The sequence below is a fragment of the Hemitrygon akajei genome, chromosome 12 (assembly GCF_048418815.1).
Source record: "Hemitrygon akajei chromosome 12, sHemAka1.3, whole genome shotgun sequence".
NCBI lineage: Eukaryota > Metazoa > Chordata > Chondrichthyes > Myliobatiformes > Dasyatidae > Hemitrygon > Hemitrygon akajei.
The window spans coordinates 112,580,083-112,601,437 of NC_133135.1; the positions used below are offsets into that span (position 1 = coordinate 112,580,083).

General features: G+C 43.2%; 1 protein-coding gene and 1 non-coding gene across 2 annotated transcripts in view; both read right to left on the reverse strand.

Moving 5' to 3' along the window:
- LOC140737391 (BTB/POZ domain-containing protein 7-like) overlaps nucleotides 1-21,355 on the reverse strand; it is a 196,443-nt gene that overhangs the window by 148,784 nt on the left and 26,304 nt on the right. The window contains 2 exon segments of the mRNA XM_073063872.1: nucleotides 9,684-10,748; nucleotides 20,920-21,097. Coding sequence (XP_072919973.1) covers nucleotides 9,684-10,748; nucleotides 20,920-21,001 — 1,147 coding nt within the window. The 5' untranslated portion in view covers nucleotides 21,002-21,097.
- LOC140737443 (U6 spliceosomal RNA) lies at nucleotides 13,671-13,775 on the reverse strand. Its single transcript, XR_012101146.1, has one exon. It is a non-coding gene; the product is annotated as a U6 spliceosomal RNA (small nuclear RNA).

Consider the following 21,355-nt stretch of genomic DNA (forward strand, 5'->3'; position numbering starts at 1 on the left):
TGAATGAGCTGGCTACATGGATACCAGATGCATTGGCTGTCAGCTCCAAAATATTCACAGAGCAGTAGATAGCACATGCAACTATTTAGAAACAACAAAATGGGGGAAAAAAATTAACAGCTAACCCTTCACTAGTAGGGAAAACAAGAATCTAATCATTAAGTAACAACAGATAGTTAAAGGATAATAATAGGATTGAGCAGAGACAACATGGACTGATTAAAAGCAAAGCAGATTTAGCAATTTTTTTGAAGGCTATAACTGGTACAGTAACTGGGGAACCAGATGTAGTTATGAAACAAAACAAGAGGACAGGGATTGAGGAAAGAGAAGGTCAGTGAAAATATACTGAGGTGCATATTGAGGAATGAACTGTAACAGTAGGAATGCACAGAGATTTTCAGGTTTGGAGGCAATAACTGGTGGAGTGCCATTGGAAATCAGTGCTAGGACATCATTTAATGATATCAGAGGATTGCTCTGTGTGCTTCAGTAATTTGGATATTATACTTAATCCATTGGTCCAACTTTGGCAATGGTTTGCAGGGAACGATAGGGCACTGAGAAGTGGGACAGAACAGAGGGATTGGGGACTGCAGATCCATAATTTCTCAGAAGTGGAGTCACAGGTAGTCATTCATTATGTGCCATGTCATATGACAGAGGCAATCATGGTCTATCCATGACCATGATTGTTCTTGGCAATTTTTTCTATAAAAGTGATTTGCCATTGCCTTCTTCTGGGCAGTGTCTTTACAAGACGGGTGGCCCCCAGGCATTGTCAATACTCTTCAGAGATTACCTGATGATAGTGGTCACATCACCAGGACCAGGACTCGTGATATGCACCAGCTACTCATATGACATCCATCACCCACTCCCATGGCTTCACTGCCCCTTACCGGGGGGGGGTTTAAGCAGGTGCTACATCTTGCCAAGATTGACCTACAGGCTAGTGGAGGAAAAGAACGCCTTACACCTCTTTTGGTAGAGACATATCACCACCCTGCCATGCTAGGTCACAGATAGGGAGGATTGTAAAGAGAGCTCTTGGGCTTGTTGGCTATCAGAGTATTGAGTACAAGAGTTGGGATGTTATGTTGAAGTTGTTTAAGATGGTGGTAAGGCCCAATTTGAAGCATTATGGTCACCTACCCACAGAAAAGATTAAGATTGAAAAAATACAGAGAAGATTTATAAGAATATTGCTGGGACTTGAGGACCTGAGCTCTAGGGAAAGGTTGCATTGGTTAGAACTTTAGCCCCTAGAGTGCAGGAGAGAGAAGAGGGTACAGATAGAGGTAAAAAGAGAAGGTACAGATAGGGTAAATGCAAGCAGGGCTTTTCCCCATTGAGGTTGGGTGAGTAGTGGGTGCGGGATCAATTCTAATATTTAAGAGGAGTTTGGATAAGTACATGAATGGCAGGAGTATGGTCCAAGTCAATGGGAATAGACAGAATAATGGTTCAACACAGACTAGATGGGCCTATGCCACAAAGCTAGACGGCAGTGTAGGCTATGAAGAGGATCCGTAGAAGTGTCAGAGGGATATGGACAGGATAAGTGAAATGGCGAGGAATATGATGAATATGATGTAGAAAAATAAAGTCGTTCACTTTGGCAGGTAACAAAGTACTTTTTCTTTAAAATGTTGAGAGATGTTGGTGTTCAAAGGTACTTTAGAGTCTTGCTACATGAATCAGTTAAAGCTAATTTGTAGCAAGAGCAAACAATCAGGAAATGAAGAAGAACAGGGCTTCAGCGAGACCACACCTGCAACATTGTGTGCAGATCAATTCTCCTGATCTTGGGAAGGATACACTCAGAACAGAGGGATAGCAAAGGTTCTGTGGATTGATTCCTGGAACGGGGGGAAATTTGACCTACAAAGAATCACAAAGACTTGGCTGAAACTCTCCAGGACTTTAGAAAAACAAGGGCATATAGAGTTCGATCCCTGAGCTGTCTGTAAGGAGCTTGTATGTTCTTCCCGTAAACTGTGGGGCTTTCCTCTGATGCTCTGATTTCCTCTCACAGTTCAAAGACATACTGGTTTGTAGGTAAATAGGTCATTGCAAATTGTCCTGTGATTTCTCCTCACTGTGCTTTCTAGGATCCCACCATCTCAAAACAAGGCATCTGCACATCAGGACTTAGACTTGAGTAAGTTCTTCACTGAGGCAGTAGGGAATCCCACAATGAGGCCACCCTCAGCATGCAGGAGCAACTCCTTATATTTAGTCTGGGAAGCCTCCAACCTGATGGCATGAATATCAATTCCTCCTTCCAGTTTAAAAAAAATTGCCTCCCTCTCTGCCTTCTTCTATTCCCCATTCTGCCCTCTTACTTCTTCTCACTTATCCATCACCTCTTCTTGGTAACCTTCCTCCTTCCCTTTCCCTTATGGTCCATTCTCCTCTCCAGCCCTTTACTTTTTCTACCCCTTCTAACACCTTCTAGCTGTACTGGCATTTGAGTGCAAGGTTCTGGATCTCAGGAAGGGGAAGTTGGGAGAACACATACTAGTCTTCATCAAGGAAGATGTCAGCAGAGGAAAAGATGAGCAGCTTCAAGTTCCTGGGTGTCAACATCTCAGAGGATCTATCTTGGGCCCAACATACTAATGCAATCATGAAGGAGACATGACAGCAGCTATGCTTCATTAGGAAAGAATTTGAGGAGATTTGGTACGTCACTGACTCCAGCACATTTCTACAGAAATGGAGAGCACTCTGACTGGTTGCATCACCAGCTGGTATGGAGGATCCAATGGCAGAATCAAAAAGAATTGCAGAGGGTTGCAGTCAAATTAATCATGAGCAGTAGCCTCCCCATTATCGAGGATATCTTCAAAAGACTGTGCATCAAGAAAGAGGCACCCATCATTAAGGACCCTCACTATCCAATACATGCATCTGAAAGATGGTAAAAGAGCCTGAAAACACACATATAGTGTTTTAGGAACAGCTTTTCTCATCCACCATCAGATTTCTGAACGGTCCATGAACACTACCTCATTACTATTTTGTGTTATTTATTTTACATTTCTTACTGTAACTCAGTAATTGTTTGTGTTTGGCACTGTACTGTTAGCACAAAACAAGTTCACAACATGTCAGTGAACTGAAGAGAGGTTAAGAAAATTCTAAGTTCAAAGGTTCATTTATTATCAAAGCATGTATCCATATCCAACTCTGAAATCTGTATTCTCCAGATTGCCACAAAATAAAGAACATGAAAGATGTTCAGAAAACCCACCCCACCCAGTACAAAAAAAATTACATCCCAATCATCAACCCTCCCAAAAACTCCCCTCCCCCCCCACACTGATAACTAACAGAATATCAACCCCCGAACACGCTCCCCCTGCACAACAAAACCGAAAAGGAATGGAAAAAAGTCTAAAAAAGTCTGAAAAAGTCCACAGTCCATGCAATAGTCCAATTCATAAACGCAGAACCACAATACCATTCTACAATATCACCGACATTCGTTGAGAGGGACACCAAACGAGGCAGAGATGCCTGCTTACCTGCCTGCCACAGCAATAGGCCGCACACATACTCCTCCAGCAGCACTCAAAAGGCAGGCAGTCAGCGCTGAAACTCTCGCTTGCTTCCGCATTTGCCTCGATGTCTCAATTTTCCTCCACACTTTAATCAGCGATTAATGGATGTTTTAAATGACAAAGTGGAGTTAAACATCGGTTTCTATAGCATCTCAAAATTTCTTTGCGTCAAGTACATGCTCGTTTCCCAGAATCTTCCCGGATCTCAAAACTGTAAATTGCAAGCTCTGACAGTCCCAGAAATATATTTAAGGTGAACAACAGACACAAAAGTAGTACAAGAGATATTTTCGTGAGCTATCTGGAAGATGTTGATCAAGGGAGTGTTGTACGCTGACACCATCTTGACTACAAAGTTTAGCAATCATAAACATGAAAGTCTGCAGATGCTTGAAATCCAAAGCAACACACACACACACGCATGCAATGCTGGAGGAACTCAGGCGGTCAGGCAACATATATGGAGAGGAATAAACAGTCGACATTTCGGGCCAAGGTCCTTCGTCAGGAGAAGGAAGGGGAGAAGACACCAAAAGGGAAAAGAGGCTAGTTGGAAGGTGATTGGTAAAGCCAAGTAGATGGGAAAAGTCTGGGGCTGGTGAAGGAGGAATCTGATAGGAGAGGAGAGAGTGGACAATAGGAGAAAGGGAAGGAGGAAGGGACCCAGGGGAAGTAAGAGGCAGTGAGAAAAACTGAGTGGGGAATGGGGGGGTTGTGATAGAATTTGTTTATCAGATGGAGAAGTCAATATTCATGCCATCAGGTTGGAGGAAACCCATAATATAAGGAACTGCTTCTCCAGCAAGGGAGGCCTCAACTTGACACCAGAGGAAGCCATGGACTGACATGTCAGAATGGGATTGGGAATAGGAATTGGAATTAAAATATTTGGCCACTGGGAAGATGGTATACTAAGGGAATGAGGTACATGGGATTGGTACACTAACAGAACAAATAAATATTAGACACATCCTTAATGAGTGGCAGAGCACTCAAATGGCTTAGCCCAGTTTCGATCTTCTTTAATCATTACAAGTAATCAGCAGCTGTTACTTTCATCCTCATTTTATCAAGTCTCCTTTTGAAAGTTAACATTCAATTTCTTCAACTGACATTTCCTCAAGAGGATCACACCTTGTCACTGGATTTGGAGGCTTGCGTGTCTCAATGACCAACAGCTATGTTGGCTGGAGTCAAAGGTTTATTTTCTGACTCTTGGCAGGGTCACCCATGCCAAGCAGGTTAAAGAGTAGAGGCCAAACTAAGAGTGGTCCACCGTCCTCTGGGTCCGGGGGGTTCAGCTCAGGGCTAACAACCATGACTGGTAAAATTGTTACGGAAACAGCAATGAAGAATCCTTCTTTATCAGAGTCAGGACGGTATTCCTGAGTCGCCACCTGAAATATGCAGACTGCCAGTCAGCTGAACTGCTGACATGATGAAGGAAGCTGTGAATGACACCAGAGATGGAGAATCTTCGTTGCTGTCATAAATCAGACAGACAGATTTTATTGATCCCGAGGGAAACTGGGTTTCGTTACAGCCGCGCCAACCACGAATAGTGTAGAAATATAGCAATATAAAACCATAAATAATTAAATAATAATAAGTAAATAATACCAAGTGGAAGTTAGTCCAGGACCAGCCTATTGGCTCAGGGTGTCTGACACTCCGAGGGAGGAGTTGTAAAGTTTGATGGCCACAGGTAGGAATGACTTACTATGACGCTCAGTGTTGCATCTCGGTGGAATGAGTCTCTGGCTGAATGTACTCCTGTGCCTAACCAGTACATTACGGAGTGGATGGGAGACATTGTTCAAGATGGCTTGCAACTTGGACAGCATCCTCTTTTCAGACACCACCATCAGAGAGTCCAGTTCCACCCCCACGACATCACTGGCCTTACGAATGAGTTTGTTGATTCTGTTGGTGTCTGCTACCCTCAGCCTGCTGCCCCAGCACATAACAGCAAACATGATAGCACTGGCCACCACAGACTCGTAGAACATCCTCAGCATTGTCCGGCAGATGTTAAAGGACCTCAGTCTCCTCAGGAAATAGAGACAGCTCTGACCCTTCTTGTAGACAGCCTCAGTGTTCTTTGACCAGTCCAGTTTACTGTCAATTCGTATCCCCAGGTATTTGTAACCCTCCACTATGTCCACACTGACCCCTTGGATGGAAACAGGGGTCACCGGTGCCTTAGCCCTCCTCAGGTCCACCACCAGCTCCTTAGTCTTTTTCACATTAAGCTGCAGATGATTCTGCTCACACCATGTGATAAAGTTTCCCACCGTAGCCCTGTACTCAGCCTCATCTCCCTTGCTGATACATCCAACTATGGCAGAGTCATCAGAAAACTTCTGAAGATGGCAAGACTCTGTGTTGTAGTTGAAGTCCGAGGTGTAGATGGTGAAGAGAAAGGGAGACAGGACAGTCCCCTTTGGAGCCCCAGTGCTGCTGACCACTCTGTCTGACACAAACAGTGTTGCAAGCGCACGTACTATCGTCTGCCAGTCAGGTAATCAATAATCCATGACACCAGGGAAGCATCCACCTGCATCACTGTCAGCTTCTCACCCAGCAGAGCAGGGTGGGTGGTGTTGAACGCACTGGAGAAGTCAAAAAACATGACCCTCACAGTGCTCGCCTGCTTGTCCAGGTGGGCGTAGACACGGTTCAGCAGGTAGATGATGGCATCCTCAACTCCTAGTCGGGGCTGGTAGGCGAACTGGAGGGGGGTCTAAGTGCGGCCTAACCATAGGCCGGTGCTGCTCTAGATCAAGTCTCTCCAGGGTCTTCATGATGTGGGAGGTCAATGCCACCGGTCTGAAGTCATTGGAGCCACTGGGGAGCGGCGTCTTCAGTACAACTGCATTACAGGCAAAAGAAAAACTGACATTTCTGAGACAGACGTACTCTATCGCAATCACTCTGCCAATGGTACCACTCCACAAATTATGGTCATAGAGTAATAAAGCACAGAAATGGGCCATTTGGCCCATCTAGTCCATGCCAAACTGTTATTCTGCCTAGTCCCATTGACCTGAATTTGGACAACAGCCCTCCGTGTGCTTCCCATCCATGGATTTTTTCAAACTTTTCTTAAATGTTGCAATCAAACAAGCATCCACCACTTCCACTGGAAGCTCATTCCACACTCACCTTGCCCTCTGAGTAAAGAAGTTCAATGGTTTAATTTAATGTCAAAGAATGTATATGGTACACAACCTGAAATCCTCACTTTTCTCAGATATCCACAAAACAGAAGACACCACAAAAATGAACGACAGAAAAAAACATTAGAACTCCAAAGCTCCCACCAGTCAACAGCAAAGCATCAACCTCCCCCCCACCACACAATAACAAGTTCCCAAAGACCATAATCTATCGCCAGTCAAAAACTACTGTCCATCCAGACAGACAGACAGACAGATCTCCCACAACACTTCAGTCCGTGACGTCAATGAGGAATCACTTTGTCCTCAGGGCCACACCCCAATAGCACGCTTCTTCCAAGTTGTTCCTGGAGATCCTGTGTGTCACCTTCAATACCTTAAGGGCGTGCTTTCAGGCTCCTTCAGCTTTCACCCTGAACCCATGACCCCTAGTTCTACTCAAACCCAACCTCAGTGGGAAAAAGCCTGCTTGTACTTACCCTGTCTATATCCCTCCATTTTGTACGGCATTCCATTTTTTTGATAACACTACAAATGTGTGCTCTTTGGTTACCAACAATTGTACACTTGAAACAATTTCCTACTTATAAAATACTTTTCTGATTTTGAATATCAAATCACCCCAAAACTTTCTTTGATCCTCAGTGAATACTTCCAACTTTCCTGCTCTTTCTGCAACCACAATTACTGACTTTCGGTACCATTCTAGTAAATCACATCAACTTCCCAAGGCACATCCTTTGTAGAAAGAATAATGGCCAGAAGTGGCTTCTTAAAGTTGTTATAACCAGGGGTAGTAATGAGGATAAGCGCCCACTACCTTTTAAATGCTCTCAATGATATGCCCCTCAAATAGCCTCTGACAACCACATCCACCTCCCGGCCTTGACGTGCGACTTAGCTACTAAACCTGGCAGAACAGTTTCTACTGATAGGAGAGGAGACAAAGGTGGGTTACTGTTCCTTAGAACCAGTCGCTTCAGGCAGATGGCTCTTGTCGGCCGTGGTTGGCAGCTGATCTAAGAGAAGGAAAACTCTGATATCAAACATTTGCTGCCTTGTGGCTATATTCACTCATGGGGGAGGCTTTGGGAGTACACTCCCGAGGGGAAAAACATGGAGTTGGAGGCCTAAGGCAGACTTGCGTTCAGCTCAATGCTGACTGGCAGCTCCCAAAATACATCAGTCTTGGCCATTCCTTTGGGCTGGCCAGATGTATGGAGTGGGGAAGCCCGTTACGTGGGCAACAGCTTGCTCTCCATATTATACTGGCATATCTCGACTGCTAGGATGTAAAATCCAACAATTTAACTGGAGCCTGAACATTGTTTTATGAACAGTTTAGCCTAGGATGCAAAAGTTAGTTTTAAACAATTTCAAAAGCTGTTGAAGAATCCCTTTCACATCCTCAGTTCAGATGTCAGCGGGACGGGAAGCTCATGCTTCAGAAACTTGTATGGGTGGCCACCCATAGCAGAGTAGAGATCAATGGTTCAATTTTACGTCAGAGAATATACACAGTATACAACCTGTAATTCTTACTCTTCACAGACATCCTCAAAACAGGAAAAAACTCTTAAGAATGAATGAAACATCATAACCCCAAACCCCCATCTCCACCATGCACAAGCAGCAGCATAAGCACTGACTCTCTCCCAGCAAATCAGAGACCCTCCTCCCCCCACCATGCCAGCAACAGCAAGCCCCCAAAGAGAGCTAGATCTAAAGTCCATCAAAAACTACAGTTCATAACCCAACACTTCAGTATCTCAGACAAACTCACTCTCACTAGGGAAAGAGAGATCACTCCTGCAACAACGAGAGCGGGAGACTAGCAGCTCACTGTTCCGATGTTAATCTTCAGCTTCGCTTCTCTGAGCCAACTGACTCGAAGACTGACAGGCCCTAACTCTTCATCAAAAAGAGAGCGAGAAGATCACTCTGGTACAGCACACTGCCAATCAAGCACCCACTCTCACTTTGTCCCCCTGAGCATGTATGACCTGGATGAAAATGTAGATGGGTGGGTTAGTAAATTTGCCGATGATACCAAGATTGGTGTAGTTGTGGATAGTGTAGAAGACTGGCAAAGAATAGATCAAAAGTAGATATGGGCTGAGAAATGGTAGATGACATTTAACCTAGATAAATGTGAGGTGTTGCATCTTGGGAGAGCGAATTCAAGGAGACAGCACACTGTTAAGGGCAAGATCCTTAACAGTGTTGCTGAGCAGGGAGATCTTGGGATCCAAGTTCATAGCCCTTTGAAAGTGGCTTCACAGGTCACTAAGGTGGTTAAGGCCATTTATGGAATGCTTGCTTTTACTAGTTCAGGCATTGAGTTCAAAAGTCAAGAGGTCATGTTGCAACTTCACAAATCTCTGATTAGGCCACATCTGGTTTTAGTTGCCCCAATATAGGAAGGATGTTAAGGTTTCTGAGAAGGTGCAGAAGAGGTTTATGAGGATGTTGCCTGGTTTAGATGGCATATCCTATCACATGAGGCTGGATAAACTTGGGCTGTTTTCTCCAGAGTGGTGGATGCTGAAGGAAGATCTGACAGAGGTTTACAAAATTATGGGAGGCATAGATAGAGTGAACAGAGAGTATCTCTATCCCAGGGCTGAAGTGTCTAATAACAGAGGGCATGCACTGAAGGTGAGAGAGGGTAGGTTTAAGGGGGATGTGAGGGGTAAGTTTATTTACTCAGAGTGGTGGATGCGCTGCCCAGTATGGTGGTAGAGGCAAATATTTTAGAGGCTTTGAAGAGACCTTTGGAAAGGCACGTGGATGTGAGGAAGACAGAGGGATACAGACATGGTGCAGGTAGGAGGGTGAAGATTTTGGGGAGACGGTTTGATTGACTTTTTAGTTGGTTCGGCACCACAGGGCCTGTTCCTGTACTGTACTCTTCTATGTTCTATGTTTTCCTTACCTTGGGCCAACATGTCGAATTCAATGAAGAGTGCAATATGGAACAGTTCCATTGCGTTCTCCAACCGGGTTTCGCTGTCCTTCCCTGATTCATCCTGCACTTCCCTCAAACTCCCTGTAGACGGGCTGAATGGTAGGACCAAATCCAGGTCCACCAGGTCCGTGTACATGCAATGCAAAATAACCTTTGCATACTTCTTTGGAATGATTGCCTCGTTCAGAACAATTCTGGCTGGGGTCTGCAGGGTCCGATCTGTGGTTTCCTCCCCGCTGCGGATCCGCTTCTGGAGGAGGTTGCGGAAGAACGGCGAGCGGGCGCAGAGGATGGCCTTGTGGCAGCAGAAGTCACCTTCCAGGCGGCACCCTTCGAAGCCGTCGGAGGCCTCAGGGCTGGAGGTAAAGCTGAGGACCGCATCGTAATAGCAGCAACTCTCCAGGAGGCTGTAGATGTCAAAGTGAAGGGCATTGGGCATGCCAAACTCCTCACTGAGACGGACTAGGACGTCAACGTTCTTGATCTGGGAATCCCGCACGCCAAACTCCCCACTGTATAAGTAGTGCAATAGCGAAGATAATATCGGTATGTCTATGCCAACAGTGCTGATATCCATAACCAACTCCGCACGGTCCAGGTTAGACAAGAGGAGGGTTTTGAAGAAAGGGCACCGCGCTGCCAGGATGGCACGATGGACAGGAAAGCACGTACCCTGGAATATCAGGTCCACATCGGTACAGTACTTGAACTGGTACAACTTGGCCAAATCCTCATTTAAGCGGCTGGCCTCTGGCCTGGCCACACACGCTTGAATTGCCAGTTCCTTCACGGCCAGAGCCGCTTCATATTGCTTCACCAGCAGGCCCACGTCTCGCACGTCCCAGCTGCAGAGCAGCTCACGCATGTGCTTGGCATGGTCAGCCGACTTGGCCGACTTGCGCCGCCTGAACAGCTTCTTCTTCAGCAAGGCAAGGTTGGAGCTCCTCTTCTTCTCACGCTTGTCCTGGCCCAGCCCAGAGACACAGAGCTTCCCGTCCAGCTGACATCCAAACTGAGGATGCGAAGGGGATTCTGTCCAAAGACAAATAAATCGCAGGTTACATCATTTCTTGTCAGAGTGAAGCAAACTTTGTGACAACAGAGTTTAAAAGTAACTTTGCGGGGCGACACAGTAGCGTAGTGGTTAGCACAACACTTTACAGTACAGGTGGAGGAGGGGGGTTGGTGGTGAGAGGATGGTATGTACATGAAGCAAACTGCCAGAGGAAGAGGTCGAGGCAGGTATAATTACGACATTTAATAGACAGATAATGCCAGAATTAGGGAGCATGTCTTATGAGGATAGGTTGAGTGAGCTAGGATGCTTCTCTTTGGGTTGAAGGACGAGAGGTGACTTGATAGCAGTGAACAAGATGATAAGAGGAAGAAATTAAGTGGATAGCCAGTGACTTTTTCCCCCAGAGTAGAAATGGCTAAAACAAGGGCACAATTTTTTTCAAGGAGTTGGGAGAAAAGTATTGTTGGGGGAAAGAAATGTCAGAGGAAGGGCTTTGTGTTCTCTTTTTATACACAGTTCTCTTTTTGATAGATGCATGGTTTAGTTGGGCCAAATGGCCCACTCCCACACTGTACAACTCTAGGTGTCAGCACTGGGGAATGAAAGACCTTTTTAGAAACACATTATGAACTAAAGATTATCATACTGAATACCGTGACAAAAAAAATTTACTTATACCTTAAAAAAAAAGGCAGATTTAAAAAAAAAATCCATCTGATTGGATGAACAGGGCCTCAAATTAGTATTTAATCCAAAATTGTACATCTCTAACAGTACAGCATTTCCTTCGTCCTCCAGAACATCAACCTATTCTTGCAGAATCTCTGGAATTCACTACCTGCAGCGCCATGGAGATCAAATCACTAAAATATAGATAATCAGGAAATAGATAAGTTTTTGAAAGGTCACAGGATAGTGTGCTTTTGGGAACGGGGGGGCATTTTCAAACAGGATCAGGCTGAATGTCAGGGTAGAACTGAGGGGCCGAGTGGCCTACTCAACTCTAATTGCCTTAAGTTTGTAGCTTCGACCTCTAGGTCTGGGATTCACAAGATTTCTAATGTGAGAGATGGGAATTCCAGAGGGCATACATTGAAGGTGAGAGGGGGTAGATTTGAAAGGGGACGTGAGGGGTAATTTTTTTTCCCCTCAGTGAGTGGTGAATGCCTAGAATGTGCTGCGTGGTATGATGGTAGAGGCAAATATATTCGAAGTTTTTAAGAGCCATTTAGATAGGCACAAGAATACAAGGAAGATGGAGGGATATGGACATTATGCAGATAGGAGGGATTAGTTTTTGTTTTTTTGTTAATTTACTTTTTAAGCTTATTCAGCAAAACATTGTGGGCTGAAGGGTCTGTTCCTGTGCTATACTGTTCTATGTTCTAAAAGACAAGTACATACTAATTAATGCCAGGCTCCCCCACTCAGTGTTCGCTCGGTGGGAGACCGACTCTGTTGTGGTCCACTGTGGATTGATGGTGAGATTCTTTGACTCTTATTGCGTAATTGTGATACCACTTGTGCTTGCTACCTTGTATATGACTACTGGTACTGTGTTTTGCACTTTGACCTCAGGGTAATGCTGTCTCATTTGGCTGTATTCATGAGTATTCATGTATGGCTGAATGACAATTAAATTTGAATTGAACTGAATTCTGGCAAAACTGCATTGTATCAAAAGAGGTTCTTGTGATATTCAGCAAAGTGGCTTATTTTGCAAACCTGCTGACAAGAGAAACAAAGCAGCAGAATAACAATTAACACAATGACAGGTAGGGAACAATATTCTGGCAAGATAGAACAACAGCAACATGAAAAATTACACAGTTCAAGTAATTCATTGGCTACAAATTGCCTCTGATGAGCTTGCAACATTCCAAATGTGAGTGCCAGGACAGTTCCTAACCTTGCGTTGCCTATTTGGAAATGTGGCTGGAAGATGGAGAATTAAGGGGAAGAGTATCAGGTTTATTACCACTGACATATGTTGGGAAATTTGTCGTTTAATGTATATAGAAACTGTGTCATTGAGCTTCTTCACTGGCAGGGTGGAGATATGGCACTACTAAAGGAGGAGTAAGGTGCTCCTTCCCTCCGCTAGCCTGCGGGTCACCCTTGGACAAGGTGTCGCACCTGCTTAGCCCCACCGCCATGGTCAGGGTCACATGAAGCCACGGGAGCAGGTGGTGGATGTTTGTACATATCACAAGTCCCAGTTATGTGTCCACTGACACCAGGCAAACAATCTCTGAAGTATTGAGAATGACTGGGGTCACCTGTCTTATAAAGGTACTGCCCAGAAAAAAGCAAAGGCAAACTGCTTCCGTCGAAAAATTTGCCAAGAACAATCATGGTCAGGGAAAGACCATGATCACACACATCATACAACAGAGCACAGAGTGAACAAACAGTGTATGTGACACATGTGGATATCATGGAAATACACAGAGCATTAGAAGGTAACTTTTACTACTCAGTCAAATGAAAAAAAGCTAGTTTAACAAGAGCTAGTTTAAGGTATGAAAAGATATCTCAGTTGGTTATCCACTCATTAATAGTAGGGTGACCAAAATTGGGAAACTTAAGATAAAAGGAACAGAATTATTAGAATAGAATTCAGAGAGACTGTAGGGCTGAACAAGATTATAAGAGAATCCCCTGAAACTATTTATTGAGATACAGCGCAGAACAGGCCCTTTCATCCCTTCAAGCCGTGCTGCCCAGCAACCACCCACTTTAATCCTAGACTAATCATAAGATGATTTAAAATGACAAATTAACCTACCAACCGGTATGTCTTCAAACTGTGGGAGGAAAGCAGAGCACCTGCAGGAAACCCACGTGGCTATGAGGGAGAATGTAGACTGGGGAATTGAACCCAGATCGCCAGTACTGTAATGCGGTGTGCTCATTAATACACAATTGTGCTGCCCCAAATTATCCAACACCACAAATTTATGTGTCAGCCTTGCGCAGGGGCCATGCTAATATTCTCTGCATCATTCCAATTTTAGTATATGTGCTGTCAAAGCGAACACATCTATTTTTGCCCATCTAAAGCATTCCCAAAAACATAAGGTGCCATTATAATCTGGATTTGCTCAAAGTATATGTGGGATGCGGGAAAAGTATTAAAACCAATAACTTAAATGAGAAGGATGCAATTTAAAAAAAAATACATCTTGAGGATTTAAAGATCAAAGAGCATTCAAAATTTCCACAACGCAAGTTGTGCTAACAAAGAAAGACAAAGATCTCTCCACAAGCTTTGCAAGTCCCTCTAGAAATGGAAAGAAAATAAATTCCTCCCACATTGCCATACACAGCTCTCAGTTCTGTTAAGATTTGTAATCAAAGACATGCTGAAGTTTCTGGCAGAGGAACAAACCTTCCATCTGTAGTTTCTATATTCAGCACTCAATAACATTAACTTTCGTTTGCAGTGTGCACAAGTCAATTGTTACAGCACTTGGTGCCACGTCGATATCCAGATCTCACATTCAAGAAATGGGGTCAGACTGGCAATCCTTCACTGAGGCACTAATGTAGGAATTGCATGAATTTGCTTTGGCAGGATGTCCCTCTGCAACCTCTACACTCTGCTTCTTAAAGGAAGGAAAATGCACAAACTAGCTGCCTGATAGCTTCCCTTGAGCAAAGCTTAGAGATTAGAGTCAAATTAAAAGGTGCACAGTACTGGGCTGCTTTTAAGGAATAAAATTTGGAGTACTAATTGAAAGTCATGCACGAGGCAATCCTACCAGACGAACCCCTCCCATCTGTCTGAACTGGATTTGAAACAGATTAAAGAATTAAATCATAGTACCACAATGCCAGAAAGCTCTTTTTTTTTAAAAAAAAGGGAACACACGCAAAGTATATTTTAAAGGCTAATAAACCAAGCTCACAAAGCCCAACATGAAAATAAAGCATTACAAAACTTAAAAGGGCAATGTACACACTTTAAGAGCGTACAAGCTGAAACATTGCACAAAAGATCAGAGACATGTCATGAAGAACAAACAATGGTTAAGGTTTCTAATGTTTTATGTCAAGCAGAATTTTTTATTTGCTTTGATAACTTGGTACAGCACTCTGAACCAAGAGTTCAGCTTAACATGAATCAAGTCTTGTTACACACTGAATCAATGTCATACATAAATTTCTCAAACATTATAAGACAGTAAGATATAGGAGCAGAATTGGGCCATAGAGTGCTCCACCATTTCATCATGGCTGATCCATTTCCCTCTCGGCCCCAATCTCCTGCCTTCTCCCCATATCCCTTTATGTCCTGACTAATTAAGAACCTATCAACCTCCGCCTTAAATATACTCAAATTCCAGATTCACCACCCACAGCCTAAAGAAATTCCTCTTCATCTCCATTCTAAAAGGACGCTCCTTTATTATGAAGGCTGTGCCCTCTGGTCCTAGACTCTCCCACCATAGGAAACATCCTCTCCACATCCACTCTATCTGTGTCCTCTGGTCCTAGACCCTCCCACCATAGGAAACATCCTCTCCACATCCACTCTATCTGTGTCCTCTGGTCCTAGACTCTCCCACCATAGGAAACATCCTCTCCACATCCACTCCATCAAGGCTTAAAACATTAGATGGGTTTCAATGAGGTCACCCCTCATTCTTTGAAGATAAGGGGCCCACTGCTCACAATACTCTGTGAGGCCTCACCAGTGCCTTACAAAGACCTTGGTTATTCTTATTATTCCAGTCCTCATCAAGGGATCACAAGTGGAAAGTGAGTAATTTCAGGTTCCTGGGAGACAGCATCTCTGAGGATCTGACCTAGACTCAGTTACAAAGAAGATAAGATAGCAGCTATATTTCATTAGGAGTTTGAAAAGATTTGGAATGCCACCAAAAGCACTCACATTTCTGCAGATGTACCATGAAGAGCATTTTAACTGGCTGCATCATCGCCTGTTATGGGGGCAAGGGCACGCTACAGGATCAAAATAAGCTGCAGAAAATTGTAAACTCAGTCAGCTCCATCATGGGCACTAGACTCAGTAGTATCTAGGACACATTCAAGGAGTGGTACTTCAGAAAGGCAACATCCATTACCCAGCACATGCCCTCTTCTCATTGCTACCAATGGGAAGGAGGTACAAAAGCCTGAAGGCACCCACTCAATGATTCAGGAACAGCTTCTTCCACTCTGCCATCTGATTTCTGGATGGACATTGAACCTCACTATATTTTTATTTCTATTTTTTGCACTACTTGTTTAATTTAACCATTTAATGTATATATTTTCCATAATTCTGTTTTGCCTCTCTATTATCATGTATTACATTGTACTGCTGCTCCAAAATTAACAAATTTCAGGACATACGTCAGTGATATTAAACATGATTCTGATAGGCTAGCGTTCCTGACACACTGGAGTGCTTGTGAGTTTCCTTAGTGTGCAGGAACAGAGGGATCTCGGAGTCCACATTTATAGATCCCTCTAACCTACTGTGCAAGTTGAGAGGTAAGTTACAAAGGTATATGGTGTGTTGGCCATTATTAGTTAGGGTCCAAATTCAAGTACCATGAGATAATGTTGCAGCCCAAAGAATCCTGGCTAAAACCACAGTTGGTATATTGTGTCTTGGCGCGAAACATCGACTGTTTATTCATTTCCTTGGATGTTGCCCGATCTGCTGAGTTCCTCCATGATTGTGTATGTGTTGCTTTGGATTTTCAGCATCTGCAAAATTTCTCAGGTTTCTGTTATAGTGTTCAGTTCCGGTTGCCGAATTGTTGGAAGGATGTAGAAGCTTTAGAGCGGGTGCAGAGGAGATTTACCAGGACGCTTCCTGAATCGGAAAGTGTGCCTTGTAAGGACAGGTTGAGTGAGTTAAGGCTTATCTCTTTGGAGCGAAGAAGGATGAGAGGTGGCGTAAAGGATGATAAGAAGCACAGATTGAGTAGACAGTCACAGAATTTTTCTTCAGGATGGAAATATGTAATATGGGGGGTGGGGAGGGAAGACATAATTTTAAGGTGATTGGAGGAAATTGTAGGGGGTGGGGATGTCAGAATCAGCTTTAATATCATTGGAATATGACATGAAATTTGTTAACTTTGCTGCAGCAGTACAATGCAATACATGCTAAAGAGAGAAAAAACTGAATTACAGTACATATATTAAATAGTTAAATTAAATAAGGAGTGCAAAAAAAGAAAATAAAAAAAGTAGAGATAGTGTTCATGGGTTCAATGCCCATTCAGAAAAATCGGACAGCAGAGGGGAAGAAGCTGTTCCTGAATCAGAGGTGGCGTTTTTTTTTAAAAAGCCCAGAGTAGTGGGGACATGAAGCGCACTGCTGGGGTGGTGGCAGGGCAGACACTTTACGGACACTGCGGAGACTTTTAGAGAGGCACATGATGAAGGAGGGTCATGTAGTAGGAGAGAAGAGTTAGATTGATTTTAGAGTAGGTTAAAAGGTCAGCACAAGATTATGGGCCAAAGCCCCTGTACTGTGCTGTTCTATGTTCTATTGACCAGTTAACCATAAGGAAACAAATACTAATTCACATTCAGTTATTCATGCACCACAAGTTTTACTTTGTTCACTCATCGGCAAGATCAACAGTTCTGCCCATCCGTGGTTCCCACTGAACCGTCTAGCCTCAGCCCGAAACTTCGACTGTACTTCTCCCTATAGATGCTGCCTGGCCTGCTGCGTTCCACCAGCATTTTGTGTGTGTTGCTTGAACCGTCTAGCATGTTGGGATGATTCACAGGGCAGTAAGTCTAGGGTCAGCATGGAAGCGAAGTTAGCATTATGCATTACAATGCCAGTGATTATCGATTGGGGTTCAATTCCCATCATTGCTTGAACCGTCTAGCATGTTGGATGATTCACAGGGCATTAAGTCTAGGGTCAGCATGGAAGCAAAGTTAGCATTATGCATTACAATGCCAGTGATTATCGATTGGGGTTCAATTCCCATCATTGCTTGGCTGCATCAATTTCCTCCCACAGTCCAAAATTCAAAAACAAAGTAAAATTTATTATCGGAGTACATACATGGTACCACATATAATTCTGACATTCATTTTCCTGCAGTATACTCAGCAAATCAATAGAATGGTAACTGTAAACAGCATTAATGAAAGAGCAAGAGCATAGAAGATGACAAACTGCAAATGCAAATATAAATAGCAATAAATAACAAGATAAAGAATCCTTAAAGGGAAATCATTGATTGTGGGAACATCTGAATAGATGAGTGTAGTTATCATCTTTTGTTCAAGAGCCTGATGGTTGAGGGTTGTGCCCCCAGCACAATCCTCACTGATACGATTTGACACTAATGACATATTTCACTGTCTGCTTTGATATACATGTAACAAATAAAACTAATCTTTTGAAGAGGCAAACACAGGGAAGTGGATGCACAGTTCCAAGCAGGCTAGACTTGCTCTCCTGAGGGACATGAGCTGGCTCACTGGTGTTTTACAATAACTGAATACAAGTGTAATGTCCTGGTTAAAATTTTTACTGCTATGCTTTAGGTATTTCAGTTCTGCTGTGCTTTCAGTCTGTTTGGGTTTGAGATAAGATAAGTGGCTTTGTTGCTCAACTTGGGAATGCTGTGTCAGCCAATCAGGGTGGTGGAATTGCGAGATGGTTCTAGAGAATGCTGGGCAGAGAGGTGTTTGTGATGAACACTGGTGAGTGTTGAGGTCTTTTTGGTGGGAGCTGGGAGAAGACAGGAGGGAAGATGGCCGAGGATACGGTCCCTTTTGCACAAGGTGTTTTGTGCAGATGAATGGCTTCAAGGAGGAAGGACCAATCCTCCTGTGGGGGACCCCATTTGTTTGAGATGGATTTCGAGCAACATTCGTGAGGTGGTGTGTGCTTTCATGCACACTGAGGGGCCAGCGCTCCAGTTAAAGAAGCTTCAAGATGAGCTCCAACTTAATGTGCACGTTTGACTGCTGGATTATGATGAGCCCTTTTGTTTTTTCTTTCTTTTCTTTAATAACTGTTTGGTTAAGTTAATATTCATAAATATTCTTTATAATTGTATGCAGTGTACGGTCTACTATGTCTTGCTGTTGGGCAATTGCAGGGGAGCAGCAAGTTACACAGTATTCACACATATTGGGGTTTGGACATTCCAACCTCATGGGTTTCGTGGTACCCAAGAAATATCTATCCTAGATATATGGAGTCTGAAAAATAGTGTTAATGTCAAATTGTATTTTATTCTGCAATAACTTTAAAATCAAATTAGATTGTTCTCTTCAGAGCAAAACTTCTTTAGGATTTTTATAAGTGACATAGACAAACTCCATTCAAAGTAAATTTATTATCTAAGTGTGTATATGTCACCAGATACAACTCTGGGATTCATTTTCTTGTGGAAAATCACAGTAGAAAAAAAATTACAATATTATCAATGAAAAACTACACATAATGACTGATAAACAGCCAATGTGCAAAAGACAAACTGTGCAAATGAAAACAGATGCATACATGCATGCATACCTATCTGAGAACATGAGTTAATGAGTCCATAGCTTGTGTAATCTGTTCAGTGTTGTGGTGAGTGAAGTTATCCATGCTGTTTCAGGAGTCTGACGGTTGTAGGGTAATAACTGTTCCTGCAACTGCTGGTATGGAAACTAAGACTCCTGTACCTCCTGCCTGATGGCAGCAGCGAGAAAAGTGCATGGTCTACATCAGGGGTTCCCAACCATTTTATGCCATGGACACCTACCATTAACCGAGGGTTCTGTGGACCCCAGGTTGGGAACCTCCTGGTCAGTGGGGTCCCTTGATGGTGGATGCTGCTTTCTTGTGCACCACTCCTTGTAGATGTGCTCAGAATCACCGGCATATGTCATGAAATGTGTTGTCTCTGCAACAGGCTTTAAGTATATAATGCAGTTTCTTAAGAATACAGGATTTTTTTTTAATAGATCTTGATACAAATACAAACTCAACTTCACTCACCCCATCACTGAACTGTTCCAATAACCAATGGATTTACCTTCAAGCACTTTTCATCTCACGTCCTTGATAGTTATTATTTATTTATTATTATTTCTACCTTCTGTATTTGCAGTTTGTTACCTTCTGCACTCTGGTTAAACGCCCTAGTTGGACAGTCTTTCATTGATTTTGTTATGATTATTCTACATGTTTATTGAATATGGTCACAAGAAAATGAATCTCAGGACTGTATATGGTGACATATGTATACTTGGATTATAAATTTACTTTGAACTTTGAAATGTAAATATATAGGATTGAGATAGCCTGATGCACAGTGCAGTTCAGAAGGTGGCAGTAACGCTAAAGATGTTTGCCAAACACCCTAAAACCCAAGAACAACAATCCTAATTTCACTTTAAAAAAAAGCAGGAAGATACCATAAAAATCAAATTATCTGCAAAATAACCATTTCAGAAGTCATTTCAAAACAACAAGTACTACCATGCAGAAAAGATACTGGCTGATTCCTGGCAAGGATGCAAAATAGCACACAGAAAATGCCGGAGGAACTCAGCAGGTCAGGCAGATTCTACGGAAATGAAGAAACAGTCGACATTTTGGGCCAAGACCATTCTTCAGGGCTGAGAAGGAAGGGGAAAGATGCCAGAATAAAAAAGGTGGGGGGAGGGGAAGGAGGTGGAAGTGATAGGCTGGGTGAGAAGAGGCAAAAGGCCAGAGTGGAGATTGGAAGAGAGGGGAGGAAAAAAAACTTTTTTTACCAGAAGGAGTTATCAATATTTATGCCCTCAGGTTGGAGGATACTCAGATGTAATACAAGGTGTTTCTCCTCCATCCTGAGGGTGGCCACTTCCCCTTGGGTCCCCTCCTTTTCTTTCTCCTGTGGTCCACTCTCCTCTTCTATCAGACTCCTCCTTCTCCAGCACTTAATTTTTCCCACCCACCTGGCTTCACCCATCACCTTCTTGCTTGCCTCCTTCCCCTCCCAACCACCCCACCTTTTTATTAATTATTATTATTATTCCTTCACCTTATTATTATTGTGCCTTCTCCCTTCCTTTCCAGCCCTGAAGGGTCTCAGCCTGAAACATCAGCTGTTTTCCCATTTCCATAGCAGGTCAGGCAGCATCTGAGTCCCGCCAGCACTTTGTGCATGTTGCTTTGGACTTTTTCGTATTTATGATACAGAATAAAATTCTTACCACCGATTGCATTTGAAGACTGTGTTTTCACCCCAGCTGTCTGACATGAGGGATACGGGTAGGTAGAAGCATTAACACCCATCTTCTTGGAACACACATGGCAAGAATCTCTTTAAGATAGTCTTCTTCCACTAGGCAAGGAACTTCAGCTGTCTACTGACAACCTGAAGAACAGTTCCTGAGGGGAAAATTAATGAAGATTTAATTGCTTCCTTTACATACAAGGTTCTGCTTTATGTTATTCAGACTCTTTAGTAACCACATGACTCAGAATGCAAACAATGAACAGACTCAGTTTCAATGGAACACAGCAAGAAGAAATGTGGTACTTGGTACAAGGTTAGACATTATGATTTTGCTTAATTCTTTTAAAAGTCAAAACAAATCAGCATATATGCTGTTAAATAAAACTGCAGATTAAAAATGGAATTCTACC